This window comes from Vipera ursinii (assembly GCF_947247035.1).
Source record: "Vipera ursinii genome assembly, chromosome: 5".
Classification (NCBI taxonomy): domain Eukaryota; kingdom Metazoa; phylum Chordata; class Lepidosauria; order Squamata; family Viperidae; genus Vipera; species Vipera ursinii.
The window spans coordinates 30133069-30160643 of record NC_139518.1 but is presented as its reverse complement, the minus strand read 5'-3'; the positions used below and the strand labels follow the sequence as shown (position 1 = coordinate 30160643).

General features: G+C 37.1%; 1 protein-coding gene across 1 annotated transcript in view; it reads right to left on the bottom strand.

The window, feature by feature from the left end:
* Positions 1-27575, bottom strand: part of TRIP12 (thyroid hormone receptor interactor 12) — an 88320-nt gene that overhangs the window by 34476 nt on the left and 26269 nt on the right. Inside the window, exons 3-15 of the mRNA XM_083363356.1 lie at positions 16950-17086; positions 11869-11952; positions 10688-10783; positions 10028-10176; positions 9502-9537; positions 9130-9225; positions 7957-8049; positions 7645-7806; positions 7257-7325; positions 7014-7179; positions 2995-3112; positions 2713-2869; positions 1976-2129 (exon numbers count right to left, since the gene is read on the bottom strand). Coding sequence (XP_083219482.1) covers positions 1976-2129; positions 2713-2869; positions 2995-3112; positions 7014-7179; positions 7257-7325; positions 7645-7806; positions 7957-8049; positions 9130-9225; positions 9502-9537; positions 10028-10176; positions 10688-10783; positions 11869-11952; positions 16950-17086 — 1517 coding nt within the window. The remainder of the gene's footprint in view (positions 1-1975; positions 2130-2712; positions 2870-2994; positions 3113-7013; positions 7180-7256; positions 7326-7644; positions 7807-7956; positions 8050-9129; positions 9226-9501; positions 9538-10027; positions 10177-10687; positions 10784-11868; positions 11953-16949; positions 17087-27575) is intronic.

Below are 27575 nucleotides of genomic sequence, written 5' to 3'. Positions count from 1 at the left end.
TTTCTTCCTCCTCCAATTTTCCCCACAGTAATTATCCTGTGGGATGGGTTGGCTGAACAAGAGTGAGTGACCTGAAGTTACTCAGCCGGCTGTCAATGCTCCAACTCATAGTCTCCTGGTTTCTAGACCAGCATCTTAACTATTATACCAAGCTAACTCTCAATGTTTTAGAAAAGAATATGGATCCTGAAAAATGAAGGACATATTTAAAATATAAATAAAACAGTCAAATACAAGTAACATTCAAGTAAGTAAACATGGGATCTAAAACTGCATTGAGCTTTGCAATATATCCTTAATTACTTACAAAGTTTAGACATATATCACTTTGGTAGTCTGTAAGCGAGCACTGGCAACTTCACTTATCTCTCATTCCACACTGAAAGAAATATTTTCCCTTGGGATTTGAAACATAGCACTCTTACCACCAATGAGTGAGATCCAACAGAATGGCATAAATAACACTATAACTTAATATACTACTCTATCAGATCTGCATCATGAAAAAGCTACCCATATAAAGCCATGCTAAGATATGTAGATAATAAACCCAGAAAATAGGATATAGAGCAGACATGTGAAACACAAGGTTCACGGGCTGAATCTGGCCCCCAATGGACCCAGATCTGACCCACAGGCCACTCTGGAGATGGCGGGGACAGGCTCCTGCTACCCCAGCCCACTCCAACCCGGCCGGGCACCTCCCCAGCACACACACAGGACGCAGCAAGCATGCAGGGGCTGACAGTGTCCAGCAGCAGCCGCAGCCCACTGGCCCCTTGGCCAGTGCACTCTGGGGCTCTGCAGCCTGTGCAGCGTAGGCGGGTACAGGACAGCCCTCCAAGCTGCAGGCAGAAGCAGAAGTGTGGGGAAGAGGCCCATCCGCCTGCTCCATCCCATCTGTCTTTGCTAGCTCACGGCCACCGTGGCTGGAACAGGGCAGGTGGCTGCCCAGCTGCCTGGCATGTTCACATCACATGACTCCCCCTGCCTCTGCCAGCTACAGCCACTGCAGGGCAAGCAAGGCAAGTCAGGTGGTGGGGCAGAGGTGGTGCTACGCCAAGGCCCTTGTGCGCTGGGGCCCTGCCATCCAACCTCATCCTCCAGCTCCGTCACACAGCAGGACAAGCCTCCCACCCGCTGGCCCATCTGCGATGGCTCTGGTGAATGGGAAGGGCGAGGAACACCTATCACCAAGAGGCATCCAGGCAGCACAGCGCAGGTGGGGCCAAGCACCACGACCGAGCCAGCCCTCCAAGCAGGAAGCAGAGGCAGAGGCAAGGGGGGAGCCACGGCAGCCGCAAGTAAGCAAAGACAGATGGTAGCGCTAACTGTCAGAGCAGTTCAACAGTAGATGCAATCCTTGATGAAGTTGGTAAACTTCCTTTCTGGGCATACTTTAATTTGGAGTTCTACAGTCAGAAGAAGTAGATTTAATAACTTAAGAAGACACCTAAATCACTATGATTCTAGAAGAAGCAGACTATGTCACCAATTCTGCTCATTGAAACCACTGGAATATATGCAGTTCCAATAATTTATTAGCATGATTTCTACAAGATATTTGTAGCCCAAAGTGGGATCTGCTTTTTGGATTAGGAATATATAAAATTGGTGGATTTACTCAAGGTAGATTAACAGCCTAGGCCACCAACAGGGATACCACTGCCTAATTATATCTCCTCTGGATCAAGAGACTCTGGTAATTTCATTGTGATCCTCTACAGCAGACATGTCAAACCTGCGACATCACGTGACGTCACGCAACATACTGGAGCTTTTTCTCCATTGCCGGCAATGGGATGGGCGTGGTTTTGGAATAACGCGCCCGGCCCGCGGGCCAGCAGTTTGACACCCCTGATCTACAGGTATGAAATTGTGCATAGAAAACTAGCAATAAATAAATGTATGAAAAAATAAATTGTAAGAATATACAGGAAGCACTCTTCAGTGACAAAAGTAAAATAGTGCTTACTAGTACTGGTATTGGCTAGAGGATTAGGTTTTCTCTGAATGGCCCGTGCTGTTCCAGTATCCTCATTGATCTGCTGCATAGAATTAAAGTCAATTGTATAAACACGTCCCAATGTAGAGAGACTTATTTCATCTTCACCAACCTGATGAGCTGCCTGAGAACAAATAAATAAGTTTAAATACAAGTACAAACAACTTCCTCTTCTTCCTATTCAGCAACACATTTCTGAGTAATCACAGAATGTTTTAAATGGTTTAATTCACACACAATACTAAACCATAGTGGGTGGGTTACTTGCTTCTGCATGATTTTTTTACCTATCATTTTGGCTTAATGTTATATAGAAATCAGGTCTATGAGTTCATCTAATTATATATGTAACTAATGTCAAAACAATACTTTTAAAGTTTATTGGCTTTTTTCTGTTTAACTATCTTGATTTTATTTAATCTACCCTGTGATCCTGAATGACAGTAGAGACATTTTTCAATAGCAATATATGCAATATTAGGAAGAAATACATTTTAATCATTCAGATAAAAAAGACAAATGATTCAGCAAGTTATGAAAATTGAATTTCTAAGTATCACATCTTCCCTACTAGTGCTAATTCCAAAGATCTACCTGCAATTCGTAGTTGAAATTTGATTAGAAGTTGTTACATTTATGACAGTGGCTGATAAGTGATGTCCAACCCCCTATATAAAATGCAGATGTTTATATGCTGATATTACTACCTCAATTATCCGGCTATCAATTCTGTTATAGGGATGCCAGAGACCCCTGTCATCTCGCCACTGCCATATTGCACCATCTGTGTTTTGCGCATTTCCTTTCTTTAGCATAGTGTCAACAGCAAAAATTCCTTCTTTAGGTAAGCATGGCATCAATTCACTAAAAAGAACAAGTCAACATTTTAACAGTAAATGTGTGTTTTAGTAACAATATTCATCTCATTTTAGGTATTAGGAAATATGATCCTGGACAAAAACTGAATAATAATTTCAGAGAAAACCTACCAGATAAGTGAAGTAAGTTCATACAGTTCTTGAGGGCTTCTTGGAACAAGATCAATTTGTTCCTGACAACTCCCATTTGAGGCTCCACAAAGAAGAAAGTGAAGAGTTTCTGCAATATCTTTAATAAAAAACACACAATTAGAATATTAGTTTCTGCTTTAATGTATAATCAACATGTTTAATGTATAATCAACATCAACACAGCGCCAGCCCTGTGGAACCAGCTCCCCCATGAGCTTCGGATGGCCCAAGATCTCAGGTCCTTTCGCCGTGGCCTCAAAACACTCCTTTTCCACCTGGCTGACCTGGACTGACAGAGATTTTAATTATGTTTTTAATTTTTAACTCTAACTTTTAATTTATTTTAATTTTAATTTATTGTAGAGAGGCCTTTAATTTTATTTTTTATCTTAACTTCTGTATTTATTATATGTTACTGTTGTTAGCCACCCTGAGTCCTTCGGGAGATAGGGCAGCATATAAGTCCCAATAATTAATTAATTAATTAATTAATTAATTAATTAATAAATAAATAAATAAATAAATAAATAATAAATAAATAAATAAATAAAATGTTGCTTTGAAAACATACTATGCAGATTTACATGATGTAACTTAATCAGATCTGTGAAAAAATGGTTATATATGCTAGTTTTACATCTAGAGTAGGGTTTTTTTGGTGGCTTATACAAATCAGATTATTTGATGATGATTCCAGAAATTCACTTGTAAACTGCCAGGAATCTGATGGAATCAATAGCTGTGTTTGATAAAATAAACAAATGCAATCAGAACATCCAAAAAATGAAATAAATTGAATATGCTATGCAAATCCAATTTTCAGCTACATGAATTAAGTACCCAGACACAACAATTGAAAAAAAGCCAAACCACAACTTCACATGCCCTTGAAGGCAGAAAGATATGACACACTGCAAGATAGACATTATTTTCTTTCAGTACAAGTCTGTTTGGGCAAGTGTCATGACATACAACAACTGAAAGATATACTGTGGCCTTCTCAAGATGTTTGCAATGATCACTTATTTTTAGAATGAGGCTTTTCTGTATAAATATGTGTGTGTTTTTCTCAGGAATGTCAACATTTACAGAATGGAAGAAAAAAGGAAGAAAGGAAGGAGGCAGTTTTATAAAAGCAACTATATCATTAACTAAACCACAGTTCATTCTACTCTCCATTAATTTTTTTAAAAAACTGTTTTGCAAAATAGAGTTTAGTCAGGTAAAAGCTGTTGAATTTTGATTATGTCAAAGCTACACCAAAACTACAACATTAGAACAATGTTTTTCCCATTAGATTTTCTGTAGCTAAGAGTATATAGACATCCAGTGCTATTTCATACTTAACATAGTTCATATTGCTAAGCTTGTAAGCCGCCCTGAGTCTTCGGAGAAGGGCGGGACATAAATGGAATTAAAATAAATAAAATAAATAAATATGATCTATTTCAGTCAAATATTGACTGGGATTTTGACAAAGAAATTGCTTTCATGGTCTGTCAGATGTCACTGAGAGACAATAAAGATCCTGATAATCTTCTTTAACACCACAAGTGATTTGCTGTGCTATTCTTTTGAAGAAACTTGGTATTAGGGTCCTGTTTGTTTTTTAGTTCCCCCAGTCTTTTGACACCTGATTCATAATTAATTTTGTGGCCCAATTCAAATAGTTTGTACTTTGAACACCTTCATTACTTGGCATGGCACTGATATCTATCGCCACAGAACTTTGGAGTCTCTTTTCTAAGGCTACCAACTAAATAAAACATGGTATAATATATGTGGAGTGCTTAGTGCTCTCTGAGCTTTGTTATTTTCTTGCAGAGGTTTTATTACCTGGCTAGATAACATCTTCAGTGCTGGAAGGGAAGGGAATTTGCTCATACAGTAACTTGGCCTATCAGTATTGATGGAGGTGTTATTTTCTCCTTGCTAGTTGATTGATTGGACTACTGCTCTGAGTTGGTAGTTCCTTTATTAGGGTATTGTTTACTGCTTGTCTGTCTTATGTTGCTCCTGGTATTAATCCTTACTTTTCTGGGTATTATTACTGGCAAGGAGTGTTCTGATAATTTTTGTTTGTTTTTTAGCTTTTTTATTGACTGTTTTGAAGGGTATGTAAATATGGTTTAAGTCTATGTCCCTGCTGATCTGTCTGAATGCCAAGCTTACAAGATTCCCTAGTGTTTTTGGATTTAACTTGGTCCAGCATCTTCACAGATTCCCAGTTGAAACTATGGCTAAGTCTGTCCATATGTTCTGAAATTCAGTAATTTTCATAGTATATTCTGGAAGCTATTGTAGTTCTTACACATGTTCTACCTGACTTCTGTTTTTTCTTCTTTGGTTACTGGGTAATTTGGTTTATTTAAGATGATTTGAAGGCCTTTCATCAGTTTGTATACTATGGTAGTGCCATGTGGTTGTACTAGTCTGTGTTGCTTGTGCAATGTGTTTGGTGTATGGCAATGTTATCCTTTTCATAGCTTGTGTTGGTCATAGTGTAGTGCAGGGGTGTCAAACTCAATTTCATTGAGGGCCGCATTAGCACTGCGGTTGCCCTCAGGGGCCCGGGTGGGTATGGCCAGGGTGAGCGTTGCCTACTGGGTGGGCGTGGCTAGAGTGCATATGGCCTACTGGGTGGGCGTGGCCAGCTCTACATCGTTCGCATCAAGGGTGCCTATGGGGGCCTGGGCAGGAGTGGGACAGATCTAAGGGTCTCTGACAGAAGGAGGGTCTCTGGGCCAGGGCCAAGGCAGTGGGGGCCGTTCCCTCACTGTTTCCAAGATGGCTTCGCGGGCCACATGAAACCACTTCGCGGGCCAGATCCGGCCCCCGGGCCTTGTGTTTGACATGTCAGGTATAGTGGGTTGATATAGTTGTGTGGATATCTGTCTTGTTGGAAGCTGTATAGGCGGTCTGCTTCCTTCTTTGGCATTCTGAGTTGCTGCAGTATGCTTCTGATCATCTATATAATGTTCTTACCCAGCTCCTCAGTGGAAAGTGAGGTTATTTTGGCAGTGGAGTACTTGGTTAGTGTAAATAGTTCTTCAATATACTGCTTCTAATTTGCCACAATTTTGGTTGCTGATAAGAATATCCAGGAAGGCTCTTGGTAGTCTTCGACTTACAACTATTAGTTTAACAATGGTCTGGAATTATGGCAGCCCATAAAGAACTCCCAGCCGTTGCAAAGCGTTGCAGTCACGATTGCAATATGGGTGCTTGGCAACTTGTTTGCCCTTACAACAGGTTGCCAATCACCCTTTGGTCATGTGATCCCCATTTGCAATCTGCTCTGCCGGTTTCCCCAGAAGGTCAATGGGGAAACTATCAGGGAAGGTGGCAAGCTGCCGCCACCTGCTGAGAAGACTCACTCTTGTCTCTGAGGGCTGGCTAAAAGGGAGCTGAACTCCCATGGCAGGCAGCTCTTTTAGCCAGTCTCCAGAAATGAGAGGCAGCCAAAATCCAAGCAGAAAGACTACCTGTTCTGTGGTGTGTTTTTTCTTCTCTTGTGAATTTTATTCCTTTGAAGATGTTGATTGTTTCATGTATCTTCTGTTGATTTTGTTTTACGTGTTCCATTTGTGTTTGTGTGTCTCAGCCATTAAATATCATTGCCAGGGGAGTTCATAGCACCCAGTATGATGACATTCCAGAGCCAAAGTTTTTTAAAAACATTACTTATTTCACTTTGTCTGTCTTTCATCTAAGCTGCTTTTATCCTATTGTTTTCAGCTTTTACAGTTATGTTACTATCTTTCTATACTGCTAAGAAAGGTCTTGCTATGTAGTGGCCTACTAGATTTTATTCCCAGCTAATGCCAATAAACTTTTCCTCAAGAAATGTGCTGCAGTACCCTTGTCAGATTCTTAAAAATAATTACTATTGCTACCTGATGCATCACCCTTTCCCAGCTTGGCACTTACGGATTTGTTGGACTTCATCTATAAAAACTATCAGCTAGTAAACAAAAATAATTGACACAAGAACTTACTTTGCTTCATAAGCTGAACTGCTAGCATAGGACAGTTGGAACACATTAGGGAAAACATGCGCACCACCATGATGAACATCCCTGAGCTCAAAATTGGAGGAGTCACTACTAGGAGTTGTTGAATATTTGTAAGCAAATCCTTAGAAGCAACCTGCTGCAGCAGATTCTTTGAGAAAAGAAAGAGAAATTAATATTCCATATAATCAAACCTTTTTAAAATTACACTGAAGAAAAAGACGTTACCTCTTCATGTTGGAAGTTGTCCACCAAACGTGCAAAACAAAGGCAAGTGCTTTCTACTGACTTTTTATCCTATATGGTTTGAATACAAATATTATGTTTTAATATACAAATATACAATGTCAGGCATATCAAGAACCAAAATCCTGAAAAATGTCATTAAGAACAAAGATAGTGACCAAGAAATAAGCAAAAGTATCAAACTCAGCTCCAAGTATCTGATAGGAACTGAATCTATTGCTTTTTTACTTTGGCCATAAAGCTAGGTTGATATCAAGTATTTTCTCCCATAATGGATCTATCATTTAGAATTATAGGAAGTTCTTCATGAAATACCTTAAACCATACATGAAAGCCTTAAACCATACCACAGTTCAAAAGATTTTCCAACCTGGTGGGTTAGCCTTTGGGTAAGCAGTGGAAGAGAATCTGCAACAAAGTGAAACTCATCAGGAGTGATGCTTTGGCAGCAATTGGCAGCAATAGCTAATGCATTCCTCTGAGCATTTATGCTGAAAAACTCCAGGTACAGCAAACAGTCAGCTAAGCCCCCCTATAAAACAAAAGTCAAAAAAAAATGTTTGAGTCATAAGAGAGGGGAAGGGGAGGCAGGCATTTCTGGGAGTCTTTCATTTGCTTGAAGAGAAAACTATGGTAATGTTCACCATAGAATAACTATTTTTTAATTGGAAGCAATACTTACTGCCTGCAAAATAGCTTTACTATGTCTGCGTGATAGCATCTCCAAGGCAGTCAATGCTTGCTCTGCTACATCAATACACTGAATAACTTGAAGCTAGGACAAATGAAAATTATATAACAAATCATTTACATTTTCAGTTGATATTTTTCCTCTCATTCATTTTAGCAGTTTTTAAAAGACATTTCAAAATACAGAGAAGCCTAAAGTATATAAGGACCAGAAATTCTAAAAGAAAATTAAAAGTACTTCCTGAATTGAACTTATTATCAAAGACACCCTATTAGTTATTCTAAGTGTGTAATATTAGCTGCCATTTTCTCTGACACACATGGATAATTTCAAAATCTAGAAAAATCTAGAACAGCCCTTCCCAAACTTGGATAAATTAGCCCAAATTAGGTAAAAGTGGTTTCTCTTTGGGTAACAACACATAAACCCATTACCCAATCTCAGGAGGAAAATTTAAATGGACTTTTACTTATATTGGGCAACAAGGTCTTTCTAATAGTTTCAAGTAAAGAACAAAAAAGTTTGGGAAGCACTGATCTAGAAGATCTAAGAAGTTGATCTACCAGAATTTATACTAAATTCAGTGAGAGGAGATTCACTCATAAATATACATTAACATCATAAGAATATATTTGGCTACAAAACGGGGGGAAATTTAAGCAAAACAATTAAATAAGCCAAAGATGTCAATTAATCCCTGGGATTAATACAAACAAAAAAAGGATTTTGTACAAAGGATACAAGGAATATATTTCAAGTTTCCTTCAAGCATAGATAAACAATGCTTAGATAACTGCTACATGTTACTAGGCAAAAATAATCTAAATTTTACATTTTATCTGATCAATATTAGACAGACTTCACATTTCTATATTTAAACTTTTTAAAGCTCTTTTTCTATTCTCAAATGCACTAGTTCTATATTTTATAGTGCTCCTGCTCTTTCCCTATTGTACATGGCATTAAGATTTAAATAATAGTAGACATGATATAATGATCAAGAATATTCAGGTATAAATTATAAAATTATTTACTTCTTAAAAGAACTTACAGGAAATTCTGAATTCCTGTACCAGTTAGTATTAAGCACAGCCAATGAACAATGACTTTGAGAACATTAATTGACAATGTCTTTTATTGCAATTCTTGGCTGATCAGTTTTACCTTCTCCAAAAAAACAGGAATTGCATCCACCACAACTGCAGATGATCTGGGAAGTGCTTCCATCATGTAGGTTAAGGCTCGACAAGCATGATTCATCTGTGAAAGCAATCAAATATAAAAGCACTCCTGCCAGATCACACCAAAAGTTTGCTTACTTTGACACAGCATTTTCTTTCATAGTATAGCTAAGTAGAAATCCCAAAGAAGCTCAGAAGCAGAACATTCAATCAATATTTCCCCTTCCTACTGCTAGTTTCTATAGATATTACTTTAGTGACAAAATGTTTCTAACTCTGAAGATGGGTAGCTCATTTAGACATTTGCCATCAAAATGTATGTATACACAAACTATCTTTAAGATGAAATACTCACAATGTCGAAGTTGTGCTCCATCTGTAGCAAAGTTATCTGTAAATAATAGAAAAAGAATTGTCTTTACTTACTGCTTTATATTCCCCCTTTCCTTCAGAAGCTTAAGGCAGCAGGTTTTATTGTATTTATGTCTATTTCTTTATAGTTTATACAATCTTCCTTATTAGCAGTCTCAGTAATAGGTTAATGAAGTGTGCCTATATTGAGCAGACAACAATCAGATGACACAAAAATTACAGCTGTCGCCAAGAAAGGCTAGTAAAAAATGTTTCTAAAATTTAGCACCTCCCCATCCCTAAAGAATTTATGTTTCTATTTTAGGTACATTGTTATATTATCTTAAGTCAGTTTGAGAACTACTCTAACAGTTTATAACTTTTTATGCTATGGACCCCCTCAAATAAGCAACAATATGGGGAAAAACTTAAATCCATTTATCTACATATTTCAATTGATCCATTTGGTCTTTCATGAATTCATAATGAACCAAAGGTAAAAGTTGATATGAATTAATGAATATGCTTACCAGAGCTGGAACAACACTCTTGACTGGAAAACCTCCTAAAGTTTCTTCATTACCCATGACCAATAACTGACACATTTCTATCACTGACTGTAACTGCTGGCTTTCATCAGTGGCTTGAAGTCCTTGTAGAAGTTGCTGAGCTTTAGAACCTAAAAAGGAAAAGGAATTCAAAGCATATTTGTTCACATTTTTACAACAGCTATTTGATTATAGTAGACAATAACTTCATTAGTTCCTTATTTAAAAATGGTGTATGATTTTTATATGTTGATGGTGCTTAAAGTTTTCCTTTCAGTCACAAATATATATTTCATATAGATATTACAAATACTTTCTATATTGAGAAGCAGAAAAAGTATAATTTAAAAGTGTGCTTTCAATTAGCAAAGCTTGAACATTCTTACAGCACATATCTGGTTTTTCCATCACTTTAACTTCTTGTACTTTCACTCTTGGCCACAGTACTGAATACTAATATTCTATACTTTTCTGATGATTTATATCTGCAAAGTAAAAGTCGCCAGTCTTTACTACTTTACTACTTTCTTGAAAGTTAATAGGGTGGGATCCATGGATATCTCCAAATGCTCCATTAGGCAGGTGCTTAATGAAGACTTACTATCCTAAAATATTGTAAAATATACAAATTAGTCTACTTACTAGCTCCACTTCCAATTGTTCGGTGGAATAGCTGAGACATTCGAGGACCAAGAGGACCAAATAGATGTGGAGGGAGTCCTCTAGCTTCTAACAAAGCTAGAAATAAAAAAAAATGTAAATCTGCATTAAACTCTTTATATTAAATTACAAGCTGTGATTTGCATAATATAAATTTTCATTTTGTAGCATTTAAATGATTGAAACTTCTACATTTTTATTTTACAAGATTATTATTAAGCAATTATATATTTTACTTTTGTAGAATCCTAGCCATAAAACAATTTTCTCTTGAATGCCACTAACACTTTTCATGGCCACATATATTTTTGTTTCTGCACAAAGTTTTTAAATTTTGGAAAGTTTTGAAAAGTCATGTTAGATACATGCTACTTTAGCTTTACCTCTCTAAGTCAAAATCAAGGAAACCTGTTCTTCTTCCATATTAAAAATACCAAAATTTGAATGGAAAATTTGCATCCTACAAATAATAATGGATTTTGATTTCCAACAGCTTTAATAGGCATGACAATGGTCAAGAATGTTAAGAGCAGGAGTACAAACAAAATTTAGAGATCACAGGCTCCCTTGTGTACTTTGGATAAATGAACTAAAAATATCTTTAAGAATAAAAAGGGTCTGAATTCTAAAGAAAATTATATATCTACATAGATTGCAGGAGTTCCTCTAGTAATAATGCCTTTGAATACTAAGGAGAGAAAACCAGATGATTAAAAAGTAAAACAGTTTCTAAAAATCAGTTTCCCTAAATAAAATAGATTTTACAACTTATAACAATTCTTTAAATTATAATAATAATTCCAATGTACTCATTTATGCCAAAGATGACTGATATGCCACTGAGTTTTAGCAGACCTTCAATTACGTGGTCAAAAAGACCAAGCATTTTGTTCAAGTTATAGAAAAAATATTGAAGGGAACATCAGAAAAGGGTTCTAAGAAAGCCTCCAACTGTTTAAAACAAGCATGTCAAACTGGCAGCCTCCAGACCTGATGCATCATGCCGAAACCGCGCCCACCCCCATTGCTGGCAATGGGGGGAAAGTCCCAATACGTCATGCGACGTCACATGACATCACGAGTTTGACATGCCTGGTTTAAAAGAAATTTAGAGAGTTGTAACCTTAAAGTTGTTATTTATATAATGTAAGCTTAGTATGTACCTTGTAATCTTCCCATCTCAGAATCATCTGATTCACTTTCACCAGAGGTGGTCATGCCCACAGCCCCAGCAACAGAACTAGAAGCTAATGAAGAACACAAAATAAATGGCATTAATAAAACATGCAGCTTACTTACTTATAAACTCAGAAATCTTCCTTCCAAAATTATCAGAGAAAATCTTTAACAACCTCAATAGGAATTGGAATGGGCAAACGAAACAGCAGGTTTATTTTTAGTTTTGACTTACACAGTATGGAAAAACTGCACTTGAACAGTCAATTTAGGCTTTCAACCAGGCATATTATTGAAATCTTCTGAATTTTTACTCATTTTTCTTTTTTTTATTTGAAATAAGGAAAAATTAAACACAAATCTGACAACTCTATAAAATACGATCAGGGTCAAGGGTTTATCACAAGAGCTTGACAGATCTGAAATTATAATACTCAGATCTGAAATGTATACCAAAAAGTATTGGTATAACATCTTCACAAACCCCCCAAAAGAATGAAAATTACTATTGTAAATAAATGTTTCCCACAAAAATCAAGGAACATGTTCACATCTCTAAGAAACTTTTCCAAAGGAAGCACTAATAGCTTAACCAAAAATATAATACTACAATGTTAATTGTTATTCTGTTTAAATCAGAAAATATAAAAATAAGCCTATTGATCATCACACATTGATAACAATTTAATTTCTTTAATTGCATTTAACCATATTTTTTATCAAAATATATTGAACATATCAGATAAAAATGTATTTAACTGGATCGCTATAGGAAAAACCCTGGCTCTTTTTAAACTATAGTAAAGACATTGCACACCAGTTAAAGTTTTTTTGAGATATTTTCCCATTCTTAAATATTATATTTACTTAAGAAGCAATACCAACTCTCATCCCAAATTAATTAATAGTGATAAGGGCTTTTCCTTAACTTCAATTATAAAACCTTGAACAATTGTATGTTATTAGAAAAAGAATAAGTCAGGAAGAAAAGATCAGGTCCAACATGAAGGTTCAATTAAACTAATTGCTAAATCATGGCTATGCACAACAACCTGAACTATCAGTAAACACCTGCTTAGGGTTGCATAAGCATCATAAAATTCAGAGGTGGTGACGGCTGTGGACTAAGTTCATTTCTGGCTGTTTGGGGATTCTAGGTTGATCTCTCTTTTAACTCTGCCCCACGTCCTGCCACTCCAAGTGCTGGTCTCCAGAGTCTAAGGACCTCCTGTCAAGAGTGAAAAGGTAGCAGCTACGTGCCTCTTTGTTTTCATCTTGCCATTAGAGCAGACATGTCAAACTCGTGATGTCGCGCAACGTATTGGAGCTTTTTCCCCATTGCCGGCAATGGGGTGGGCGCTGTTTCTTTGTGACACGTGTGGCCCGCGGGCCGGCAGTTTGACAGCCCTGCATTAGAGTAAGGGGGGATGGGGAGATGATGCTTTCAGCTGGGTTAGAGAAACAAAACCTCTCTGGTTCTTTGGAAGTCTGCTGAAAGATGGCTGTCTGGAAATCTTTCAAGGACATTCTAGCAGGTATGAAGAAGATAGCAGACGGTTCCCATAACAAAGAGAATGTTTACATGAGCTACGTGAACATCTGGAGGGTTTGTCTAGGAATGTCATTGTTATATGCTATGGTTTGATGCCTTGGGATTTTAGAGTTAGTTTTCCTTTTCCTATACCAGGCCATGTATTCAATAAAACAGTAATCTTTTCAGAAATGAAAATGAGGCTGGACTTTTATTTGGATATTCAAGCTGGAGGTTGACACCTACAGATTACCAACCCACTTTGATTGGGTTACTATGACCCTGTCCAGAGCTAAACATGGAGCATCTCTGGAAACAGAGGGCTTCCATACCCTCACAATCTCCATATATTCAATAATGTCTCCTGATCAGCCCAGAATTAAGATACCAATCAGTTATTTATTTAGCGTATGGCTGGTCACACACAGAATTAAAAGCACTTCATATTTACAAGTTAGAACAGTTAAAACAATTTTTTTTAAAAAGAAGCAATTATAAAACCTAAGAGGAAAACAGAAATAACATTTCAGAGTTTAATGTCGAGTTTGGAGATCCAGTCAGTAGCTGCCGTTGTTACGCAGAGGAAGTCCTTAAAATCTCCTGGGTATCTTCTATTAGTGCATTCCCTCACTATATGTTGGATAGTCTGTCAGGGAGCCCCGCAATCACATTGTGCTGAAGGTGTCTTTCCCCATTTATACAGAGAATCAGCACACACCCCATGAGTCGTTCTAATTCTATTTTCTGTCACCCATATGTGTCGGGGTAGATTAAATCCTGGAGGTATACTATTAGGATTAATATGCTCAGAAATATCTTGGGAGGTATAGCTACTCCATGCTTCCATCCACTTTTGTATAGTGCTCTGATGTTCAGCCAGCAGCTTAAGTGCTGTGAGGAGTGGTGGATTTCTTGACTTTAATACCAATCAGTATTGTCTGCTTACTGGTGATACCTGAATCTATCCTAGTAAAGACCAGCCTTAGCAGCTTCATTTACATTTTAAATAGGAAGAGGGAAAGTATTTATGTCTCTCCACAGTAGAAGGTCTTAAGGTTTGTCCTCTCAACCTTACTACTGATTTGAACCAATACTTAGAAAGAAAAACCACAATACATTGCCCCTAATATCAAATCTCACAGATGGTTTAGAAGGATACCATGATTAATTATATTGAAAACCACTGAAAGATCAGGTTTAAATTTCTCCACGTTGTTCTTGAGAGACTAATGTGAATTCATTTTTTCTGTACCTGAGCTTAAACCTTGACTGAAAGGACTAATCTATTTTCTCCAGAATTCCATCCAACTTCAACAGCCACCAACCCTCAAACTTTCAATCACATTCTCCCAGAAGGAAAGATCCTGGGCTGGTGAAAGCTAATCTAAATTGCTAGGTCAAGTGAAGGCCAAAAGTGAATAGCTAATCTAAATACTGGGTCAAGTGAAGGCTACTTGATAACAGAGCGCACCATGCTTCCTTCAAGTCAGACAGCATCATCTTTTCCCTTGAAAAGTATTAATCACCATCCAAACTCAGCATTCTGTCACACTTTTGGAGTTTTTCATCAGCCAGAAGGAAGAATGGAGTTTCAAGATTAAGTGGCTGTGCTGATTTAGCAGAAATCAGAACTGACCCCTTTAAAATAATCCCACATAATCTTGCAAAATTATCTTCATAGGATCTGACCGTTAACAACCAATTAACATTCAAATTGAGAGTGAATCTAAGTGATTTTAGCCCACAAACTCTTCCCAGTGACTCAGAACATGGTATTTTAGCCTATTTTCCTCCAAAGAGCCACGACACTTTAAACAGAACAACAAGCCAGGACTACAAGGACATAATAAAAGCATGAAAAATTGCTCTTGCCGTGCTTATTGCCATAGTATACTGTAGTCTCAAACCCAAATTCACATCTGTATTCAGTCAAATACAGGCCTTTGCTCTGTTGCTTCATCTCCCATAGCTCCCCACCCAGTAAACAAGGAAAAATCTCTGGATTGGCAAACTTGGAAAATCACTCAGGTATAATTTGGTCCTATATTCTATAACGTTACTAATCTTGAGCCACCAAAATGTTGGGGAAATGATTGCCACTGTAACTTTTTTTGGGGGGGGGGCGGAAATCAAGTATTCTCAAATCAAGAAGATCCATTAGCCATTAGGGTGGACAATCAAATAAATCTATTCTAGTAGAAATTAGCAATACTATCAATTACACAGCATCACCGTGTGCAGCTAGCACTTCCTAAATGTAATTTTGCCTTTAAGAATACAGAAACAAGACTTTAAAATACTATTTTAACCATCTACAATATTTTAGAGATGGTATTAAGTGTTTAATTGGTTCTTTATTTAAATAAGCTCAGCTGATACCACAAATTATTTTTAAAGTCTTAAATTTATCAGAAGACATAAGAGTTTTAAAATCTATTTCAGTATCCTCAACTTTCAACCATAATTGGGATCAGAATCTCAGTCATTGATTGAAGCAGTCATTAAATGAGATGCCTAACTGATTGCTTCATTCAATAACTCCATCCCGGCTCTCCCACTAGTACTGGTTAAGCAATTTCCTAGGCTGTAAAGAAGATGGACTGAAAGAGCTGCCTGCCAAGTTCAGTTCCCCTGTATGTGGAAGAGAACTCCTTTGACAGGCTGCAGGAAAGGAGATCTGAGCTCTGTTTCTTTATCCTGCCACAGCAATTGTGCTCTCACCAGTTGCAGGAAGAGAACTTGAAATCTTTATCTGAGCTCCATTCATCTGGCAACTCTCCCAGAGACAAGAGGGAGTCCTCTCAGCAGGCAGCAGCAGCAGCTTGTAATCTTCCCTGCCAGCTTCTCCACTGAGTTTCTGGGGAAGCCAGCAGAGAACACTGAAAATAGGAATCATATAATTGCAGGAAGCTTGGCAATTGACTGTAAGTACAAGCAGGTTGCCAAGCACCCAGATTGCAATCATGTGACTGCAGGGGTTGTAATACAACATTTTGCAATGGCCAGAAATGTCTTACAGTCCATATAGCACCATTTCCAAGATCATTATAATTCCAGACCATCATTAAATGAACAGTCATAAGTTAAAGACTACCTGTAATTCAAATTTAAAAAAATGCTTATATACTTAACAATAATTATAAAGTGTTCAAATCCTTGAGGACTGTAGGAAATTTACAACAGGAAAAGGGAAAAAATAATACGATCACAGTAAAAAAAAAGATATGCCTTTAACAATTGGGTAGGATAGTTTACTGAAATAATATCTATGTAACTTGGTTAAAGAATGTAAAAAATATGGGGATTTCTGTATTTCTGGAGGGATCCTATTCCACAAAAGAAGGCCTACTTTGGATAATGCCTGTCATCTTGTGCTCAACCCATGAAATTTACAAGGAGAAACTCTAGCAGGATTTCTCTACACATGACAAGCAAAATCAGTTCCAGCACAGTATTTCCCGATAAACCCAGCACTGCATTAGAAGAAAGCACTATATAGTGAAAGTAACCTAGAACTTATAGGTATTTTTTCCTTACCTGCAGCTCCTTGTGGAGCCTCATCAGCTCGTGCAGCTGAAGAATTAACACCATCCTGATTGTTATCAGGATCAGCCATTTTCTCCTGTCGGCGAGCCTCAGCTGCTCCTCTTTTGCCCAGGCCAGAGCCTCGCCGACTAAAAAAAACAGGTACAATCAGAAACATTCTAGATTATGTTTTTAGTTCGCAATGGAGTCAAATGAAACCCTATACAGCCTATAGTAGTGCTTTTTCATTGCGTGTTCAAAAATACTTTAAAAAGCAACTTCAATAAATATAAGTAGTACAGGTAGTCCTCGACTTACAATCGTTCATTTAGTGACTGTTTGAAGTTACAATGGCCCTGGGAAAAATGACTAATGACCATATTTCAGTTATAACCTTTGCAGCATCCTCGTGGTCACATGATCAAAATTCAGATGTTTGGCAACTGGTTCATATTAATGACCACTGCTGGTAAGCAAAGTCAATGGGGAAGCCGGATTCACTTCATAGCCGGATTACTATCAATTGCAGTGATTCACTTAACAACTGTGACAAGAAAGGTTGTAAAATGGGGCAGAACTCACTTAACAAATGTTTCACTTAACAACAGAAATTTTGCATTCAATTGTGGTCGTAAATCAAGGACTACCTAGCTATTTCATAAAGATAGAGCAATTACCTAATTTATGGTTAAATATTATATAAAGTTCTGCACAACTAACCAGCATCTTCAGGACTTTTACTTAAACTTTATGTTTCTAACACACATGCTTGTACAACCTGTAGTATACAATATATAATTACTCTCCTAGAAACAACCTGGTTTAAATGAACAGTTCTTACAGAACATATTTTTGAAAGAGAAATTCATAGAATTGTTGAATGGCCCAATTCAAATGCTTGTATGTCAGCAATATAAATTGAGTTATAACTTAACCTTGTTACAACCTGCTTTTCTTCTTGATGTGTCTTGAATTAGGTATTATTTCCCTTATATCTCAAACTGTGAAACTTTAAACTATAGTCTAAGATCCTGTTTTAATTAAAACCTGACAACCAGAGTTTCTGGTTAAATGTAATAGGAAGCAATAATTTAAGATGTGCTGTATCTCAGTGTTCCAAAATGAGCATGGTGGGAACAATAAGAGGACAGCACAAATGGGAAATAAGTTCACATATATTTCAAAAGATTAAGAAAGTTGTTTCAACTGGATATAGTTACCATATTTGGAATCCGCAAAATATTTAGTGTGGACCTGCTACTTCAGTACAATACTGCGAACAGATTCCTTATTTCAAACTGTGATTTTATATGTTATACTATGTCTCATTTCATTAAACTTATCAAATTAAACATACTATCAGGCACACAAATATAAAATGTCTGTTATGCTCATTTAAATTCTTTATAAGCTTTTCCCAAATGCAATTTCTTCAACTATTTTAAAATGTTTATAATTTTATATCACATTATACCTGGTACTAGCACAGGAGCCCGTGGTCTTTTGCCGTGTGCTCCGCCTCAAACTGGGGAGCTCAGCAGGTGGTGATTCACTGCGCTTTTTTGTAGATTTTCTCAAGCCTAAACAAATAGAAGATGGGTAATAATGACAGCTTATATTTCTTCACAAGTTTCCCCAACATGAAATGTTCCCTTTCATTACACTCTTCACTCTTTTTACTCATTATCATTACCCATCATGAAAGAGAACTTCTACACAGAGATGATTTAAGAAAAATAAAAATATGGTAAGGTTAAAAATGTATTTATTTCACACACTACACATTACACTATTACTGTGTGCATTTATTTACATGCTATTAGGGAAGGATTTCAATATTCTCACCACTAAAAAAAATAACCTGGTATTTGTTAGATTTATATTCTCACTTTCCTCTAGGTACTCATTTGCTGAATATTATTCTGCCTATTTTTTTCTCTACAATTTTGTGAGATTTGTTGGCCTAAGAATGACTGACCCACTGAACTTCATGACTGACTTGAACCTTATCAGTTCTTCCCTAAATTCTATCTCATGCAACTGCATGTCCCATAGCATGTCCAGCTCTATGCTATGATCTATGGAAGTCTATAACATGCCTGATGTAGAGGACAGGAAAAAGAATGTTTCAATCAACTATTTTCTTTAAGTCTAATAAAGATATATACAAACCATTTGGACCTTGAAATGCCTTGTTTAAAATTATGTTTTTTAAAATTTGAAACAAGATATTTCAATCTAATTTTATCTCAAAACAGTGCTGTTCTCTGCCCAGGACACCTTTGGAAACTTATTTAATATCAGAATATCAAAACATTTGACAATACTGTATAGAATATCTTGTATGGAATGAAACACCACAAAATAATCTCTAACATCAAAAAATATATCCGTATACCGTATGAACATTTTGATATATCATCCCACCTAAAAGAAATTGCCTTCTAATGTCAACAACCTAACTATTCTTCAGTGAAGAACTGATGTATAGGGAGAATCATCAAAATATGATGAGATACAAGAAATTCAAACAGGAATTAATTTTCAATCATTGTTGAAGCTAAAATAGACTTTTACATGAAATTAAAAAGCAGAGTAGCTTGATTTTCTTTTTTAGGAAGTCATAAATATCTGCACAAAGTGAAGGGAACTAAATCCTTTCTATCTCAATAAATGGGATGACTTAAGCTATAATTTCTTTCCAAAACATAATTGAAGGAAATTTCTTGAAACTATGGAAAGTAATAAGAAAGGTGCTGACAAAGTTTAGGATGCTCCCATATGCATGATCATAGAAAGAAAAATAAATTCTTCCCTTCTCCTGGAGAGAATACAGGGACATGAGTGTTACCTTTTCTTTTATGAGTAGAAATTGGAACATTAGAATTAAAAATAGTTTATACTAATGGCATCTCATCTACTTTTATTTTAATATGCAGGGAAAAAAGGCAAAATACTGGAAAGGAGAAAGAATATTTGTACTATATGTTGGTATTATTTCTGTACAAATTAAACATGTCAAATTATAAATTTTGAATACTGATCAAAGGAAAAAAAACTCCTCAAGGACTTGTTTATGGGTTTATTTAAATTTATTTAAATCAGTGTAGTACTGTATCATTCACAGCTAGGGCTGTGCAATGCTTTGAATTCAATTTCTAAAGGCTGCTTCAAAATGCAATGGAGCACAAATGCAACATTTATCTATAACTTTTCTTCCACAGATGCGTGGTTATTCCCACACAGCTGTCACATAATCCCAAAGTCCTGATTCATTTACAAATTATAGGATATGGTATCATATTTGCTTCCTTGGATGTTCAGAAGTACCTTTTGTGGATTAAACTAAAGCAGTACACAACTCTATGTAAACTACTTACTATGACTACTAATGAATCTATTTAAGTGATAACATCATTATATTGCTATTGTTGCTCCCTCTACTGGCTATCCATAGTAAAACTATATTGTTGCCCTTGTAACTGGCAAGACAAAGGGAGCTGAGTTAGTAGGCTGAAATCTGAGGGGGGGAAAGGAGGCAACAGAATTTTCAAATATATTTTGAAGTACAATTTTAAATTAGCAAATATGTGAAACTATTACTACTGTGTAGCAAGTTTCTTCCCCCTCCCACATCTTAATTCTAGAAAAATATTTCAGTTAGCATTCATCAGTTTTTTTACACAAATTCAGCACAATAGTACAATCTAATGAAATTACTGGGCCTAAACCACTTCCTAATTAGAAATATAGATCATTAGCCACTATCTGTGATGAGGAATTTCAAAATTTAGAATTAAAGCTGTAATGACACATACATACATATCTAAAAGTTGCCTTTTTATTGAACAAATTTATTTTATTTATTAAGTTCTTCATGCTGCTCAAATTGGATGGAAGCCTGAATGATATGTTCCAAGATCTAGTAGTCAGATATTAAAAAATAAATAGCAGTAAGAAAGCAAAATCGGAGAATAAAAAGTGCAATCCCATTTAACTATTCTAAACCTTAACAATTCCTGGCACATCATTTTCAGAAGTAATTCAATTATCCGTCTGATCCCACAAACCACTTGGAAGAACCAGGCATTAACAGCCTCTAAAACAATAGCAAGAAAAGGAGATATCTTTATATCGAGGGGAAGTGGTTCCTATTCCAAACGAGCAGGAAACTAAAGAAGACTCACCCTAAGAGTCCTTGATATCAACATTCCCTAGGACTTGAGATGCAAAACAAGTCCTCCCAACTAGAACTTACTGGATGGGAGAATCCACCTGGAAAAGGCATGTCTATAAGTATCCAAATCCTTACCCATAAAGAACTTTAAACCGCAGCTTGAATTGCACCTGGAAGCCTACTGCTAACTAGTCCAGTTCCCAAAGTGATAGGCAAACAAATGACATTCTGGACTAGCAAAGGCTTCCTGCTAATCTTCATAGACAGTTCCATACACACAGCAGGTCCAGCTGTGAGGTGCAGAGTGGTCACCTACAAAGCCTCTTAATGTAAAATTAATGAACAAAATGGAGCTTTGCAAAGATTCTCCTGGCCATAGCCAGGGAATAAATCTAAAGTCTCTCTTTCTTTCTCTTTCCCCAACTCCAACATGACCTCCAGATTATAAATACCTCTGTAAAAATCTGAATAACTGAACATCTTTAGTACAAATCAAAGCTAGAATCTTGCTAGAATCTGTCAGATTTTGAACCCATAGTTATTGGGGAGGTGTCACCATCCCTTAAAGAGGCAGTGATTTGCTCCTTCCTCCTACCATAAGAATCCATCCCTAGACTCAACTATTTCAGAAAATTTTCATCCCGTCTCCAATCTTTCCTTCCTAGGGAAGGTTGTTGACAATATGGTTGCTTTATAACTTCAGAAGGTCCTGGATGAGCCAGATTATCTGGACCCCTTCCAGTTGGTTTTCAGGTTAGAGTATGGGATTGAAACAGCATTGGATGGTCGCTGGAAGGAGAATAGAGTGTCAATCGTTATTCTCCCTGATTCCTATTGGCAGCCTTCAACACCTTTCAACATGGTATTCTTTTGGATTAACTCTGAAGAATAGGAGTTGAGGAGAGCTGACTTTCCTCCTTCCTCTGGGATCAGCTCCAGCCAATGTAAATGGGGGGACAGGTATATCCTGCAACCCTCATATGTGGGATCCCTCAAGGCTCAACTCTCTCCGCATTCCTATTTAACATCCACATGAAGCCACTGGATGAGGTACCATCAATATTCTGAGGATATTCAAGATGTTGCAATGGGCTGTGAGAACATGGGAGGCAGAAAGAAGAGCCACAAACTAGACAATGGTCTGATAAATAAAATCTGAGCACAATAGAGGAATGGGAGTGGAATAAGTATCTCAGAAGGGTCATTCCCAAGTTCTCTAGAAATTAAAAGCAGGGGAGGGGGAAGCCTTTAGGGTGCTTCTTTTAAATGCCACCAACCGTCATGGTCAGATCACAGCTTGGTGAAGAAAATGTGAGCTATATCCACCCTCCCTTGAGGACCTATTAGGCTGCTCCACTCCCAGCAATTAATGGGACTGGGTGGATTTCAGAAAGAACTGGAGGTTATAACTGCAGATCTACTGCATAGTCCTGCCAAGCTCTTAGTTGCCACTTGGAATAGGAAGATCACTCGGGCTCAGGATAGGATTGTGCCCACTCTCCTAATCCATAGACCTCTTCATCCCATAGTATATGGAAAAATTGAGAGGGATGAAATGGATGAGGAGATGTCTACTGCGCCACTGGCAAAAGAAAAAGAACAAACTCAGCTGAACATACAATAAAAAACAAGAATGTCAAGGCACAATTTCAACTAAAGTTAGAAACGAGTTTGCCCACATTTCAACTACTCTGATTTCTCCTTAATTTTTTTTCTGAAGAAAATTAATAAACAAATATTAGAAATCATTTTGAAGGAATATCTGTTGGTGCTGAAACCTTGAAGTTTCAGCCAGTGTCATAGAAAAGAATTCTACTTTAACAGGAAAATTTTATTCTGAACTATAAGGTTGAACAGCAAAAAAGAAAAGGCTTAATTTTTAGACAAGCAAATCTTTTTGAAATCTGTGCACTAATATTTAGACTGTAAACATACTCAGGCATATTGCCACAACATTTTTAAATAAAAAGTTATTCTTTTCTAAAAATTTAGTCTAAATGCTCTTTGATATTACCCCTCTTCAGATATTAAAATTCTTCCGATTGGGTAAAGGACTATGTCTTGCTCTGCTTCCTTCATCCCATCCTCCCTGTCAACACAGGACAGATTTGAATATCTGCTATTTAAGTAGTTCTTCACAATCCTTCCTCTAAAATTTGCTACAGAATGATGAACAATTTGGATTGTTATTTTTAAAAAATAGAACATTTCATAAGGGTTGAAGCTGTCAAAGGCTTTTAACTGCCAATATGTCTATTTATCACAAACAATATCAAAAGGAGCATACCGTACTTCTCAAAACTAATTTCTGGAAAACAGAAGTATTTGTTCATAGTCTATGAATTTTCTAGAGGCATCTGATTTTCTCAAAACAGTATGGACTAGGCATGTAGAATCAGAGAAATGGTTTTGTTTCAACTCAGAAGCAGCATTCTGGTATTTTGTAGCAGCCTTTCTAAACTCATTTGGAAATATTAGAAACGTAATAAATTTTATGTGAATTAAACTGCACAGAGATTTAATTTTAATTAATTCCAGGTTTAAAGAAACCTGTTTAGTTCAAACTATATCTAGACATCCCTTCATGGATTACTGCCTTGTCGTGGCGAAGGGGCTTGCCTAATTCAATGAATTCAATGAAGCCATGAGCTATGCCGTGCAGGGCCACCCAAGACGGAAAGGTCATAGCAGAGAGTTCTGACAAAACGTGATCCACTGGAGAAGAAAATGGCAACCCACTCCAGTATTTTTGCCATGAAAACCCTAAGGACAGTACCAAAAGGCAAAACGATATGACGCTGGAAGATGAGCCCCTCAGGTCAGAAGGCATCCAATATGCTACTGGGGAAGAGCAGAGGGCTAGTACTAGTAGCGCCAGAAAGAATGAAGCGACTGGGCCAAAGCCGAAAGGACGCTCAGCTGTGGATGTGTCTGGTGGTGAAAGGAAAGTCTGATACTGTAAAGATTTTTTCTCCATAGGAACCTGGAATGTAAGATCCATGAATCAAGGAAAGCTGGACATGGTCAAACAAGAGATGACAAGACTGAACATCAACATCTTAGGTATCAGTGAACTAAAATGGACAGGAATGGATGAATTTAATTCAGATGACCATCAGGTATACTACTGCGGGCAAGAATCCCTCAGAAGCTTGTAAGCTGCCCTGAGTCTTCGGAGAAGGGCGGGATATAAATGGAATTAAAATAAAAATAAAAATAAAAGAGTCAATAAAAGAGTAGGAAAAGCAATACTGGGATACAATCCTCAAAATGACAGAATGATCTCAGTTCGAATCCAAGGCAAACCATTCAATATCACAGTAGTCCAAGTCTATGCTTCAACCACTGGTGCTGAAGAGGATGAAATTGACCGGTTCTATAAAGCCCTACAGCACCTTATAGAACTAACACCCAAAAATGATGTCCTTATCATCATGGGGGATTGGAATGCTAAAGTAGGAAGCCAAAAGATAAGCGGAATAACAGGCAAGTTTGGCCTTGGAGTACAAAATGAAGCAGGGCACAGGCTGATAGAATTTTGTCAAGAGAATACGATGGTCATAGCAAACACTCTTTTCCAACAACCCAAGAGATGGCTCTACACATGGACATCACCAGACGGTCAACACAGAAATCAGATTGACTATATACTCTGCAGGCAAAGATGGAGAAGCCCTATACAGTCAGTAAAAACAAGACCAGGAGCTGACTGTGGCTCAGACCATGAGCTTCTCATTGCAAAGTTTAGGCTTAAACTGAAGAAAGTAGGGAAAAGCACTAGGTCACTCAGGTATGAATTAAATCATATCCCTGTTGAATATACAATAGAGGTGACAAATAGATTTAAGGAATTAGATATGATAGACAGAATGCCTGAAGAACTATGGACAGAGGTTTGCAACATTGTACAAGAGGTAGCAACTAAAACCATCCCAAAGAAAAAGAAATGCAAGAAAGCAAAATGGCTGTCTGAGGAAGCTTTGCAAATAGATGAGGGAAGGAGGGAAGCGAAAGGCAAGGGAGAAAAAGATACAGCCCAATTGAATGCAGAATTCCAGAGAATAGCTAGAAGAGATAAGAATGCCTTCTTAAATGAACAGTGCAAAGAAATAGAAGAAAACAATAGAATAGGGAGGACCAGAGATCTTTTCAAGAAAATTGGAGAGATGAAGGGAACGTTTAATGCAAAAATGGGCATGATAAAGGAACAAAATGGCAGGGACCTAACAGAGGCAGAAGAGATTAAGAAGAGATGGCAAAATTACACAGAAGAACTATACAAGAATGAGCTTAACGTCCCTGATAATCACAATGAGATGGTCACTGACCTCGAGCCAGACATCCTAGAATGTGAAGTGGGCCTTAGAATAGCTGAGCAACAACAAAGCTAGTGGAGGTGACAGTATTCCAGCTGAGCTATTCAAAATCTTAAAAGACAATGCAGTAAAAGTGCCACACTCAATTTGCCAGCAAATTTGGAAAACTCAACAGTGCCCACAGGATTGGAAAAGATCAGTTTACATTCCAATTCCAAAGAAAGGCAGTGCCAAAGAATGTTCAAACTATCTCACCATTGCACTCATTTCTTATGCTAGTAAAGTTATGCTTAAAATCCTACAAGCTAGACTCCAGCAGTATGTGGATCGAGAACTACCAGAAGTACAAGCAGGATTTCGAAGAGGCAGAGGAACTAGAGATCAAATTGCCAACATACGCTGGATCAAGGAGAAAGCTAGAGAGTTCCAGAAAAACATCTACTTCTGCTTCATTGAATCATAACAAACTGTGGCAAGTTCTTAAAGAGATGGGCGTACCAGACCATCTTATTTGTCTTTTGAGAAACCTATATGTGGGCCAAGAAGCAACAGTGAGAACTGGAAAGGGAACCACTGATTGGTTGAAAATTGGGAAAGGAGTCTGGCAAGGCTGTATACTGTCGCCCTGCCTATTTAACTTATATGCAGAGCACATCATGAGAAAGGCAGGGCTAGATGAATCAAAAGTTGGAATTAAGATTGCTGGAAGAAATATCAACAACCTAAGATATGCAGATGATACCACTCTAATGGCAGAAAGTGAAGAAGAACTAAAGAGCCTCGTGTTGCGGGTGAAGAAGGAGAGTGCAAAAGTTGGGTTGAAACTTAACATTAAGAAAACCAAGATCTACTGGTTTAAGTTTAAGTACTGGTTTAAGTTAAACCAGTAGAGGAGTTAAGACAAGAAAACATAAGTTACTCTTGGTTTCAATATACCCAATTGAAAGCTAGGTGGAAGTCAGATCAAAAGGTTGGCATCACAACTACAGATCAAAATTTAGTAAAGCAAATTAGAGATTCAAATTGTGCACATATAAAGAGGATATATAATTGAATTGGATTCGGAAACGGAACTGGTTAAAGACTGCATGATAAAGTGGGCACAAAATATTCAGGAACCAATTTCGTTGGACACCTGGGAGATAATTTGGGTCAGAAATGTTAAATTTACCCAGGCTCAAAATTTTAGAGAAAATTTTTATAAAATGTTTTATAGATGGCATCTGGATCCCAAGAAGCTGTCCAACATGTATCCTAATTTACAGTCTAAATGTTGGAGGTATGGTAGTTTAGAAGCTACCTATTTTCACATGTGGTGGACTTGTAGAAATATAAAAGCTTTTTGGATTAAAATTTGGTGGAACATTCAAAAGATTTTTAAGAGAAAGATAAAGTTTTCCTCGCAATTGTTTTTATTGGGCATTGTTGTAGATTGTGATGTTAAAGAAACTAACTTGATGTTGAACATGATAACGGCAGCACGGTTACTGGTGGGACAATATTGGAAGAAGGATAGTTTGCCCACTGTAGAAGAATGGGTGTTTAAAGTTTCGAATCTTGCAGAAATGTCTAAGATTTCTGCTTATCTGAAGGATCATTCACAGGAAAGATATATTTCAGTTTGGAGGAGATGGATAAATTATATTCAAAACAAATATGGGACTAAAAAGTACCATTTAGCTTATGAGTAGATTTTAGTGGGATATTGTTATTGGTACGTTGTTTGTAGTTATGTTAAAAGAGAGTTAAAGCGCATTATGAATTTGGTTAATTGTATATTATGCATAATTTTTATTTAGAATATGATTATTGTAACTATAATCCTGTATTTAGCTCTGGGAAGTGGGGGGGGAAGTGGGGGGGTTTGGGGTGGGAGGGATTTGGGGATATATTGTAAAATTTTGTTTTTCTAAAACTCTTTAATAAAAAAAAAGAAAAAAAGAAAACCAAGATCATGGCATCCGGCCCTCTCAATTCCTGGCAAATAGATGGGGAAGAAATGGAAGTAGTGACAGATTTTATTTTCCTGGGCTCCAAGATCACTGCAGATGGGGACTGTAGCCAAGAAATTAAAAGACGCTTGCTCCTGGGGAGGAAAGTCATGACAAATCTAGACAGCACACTAAAAAGCAGAGACATCACCCT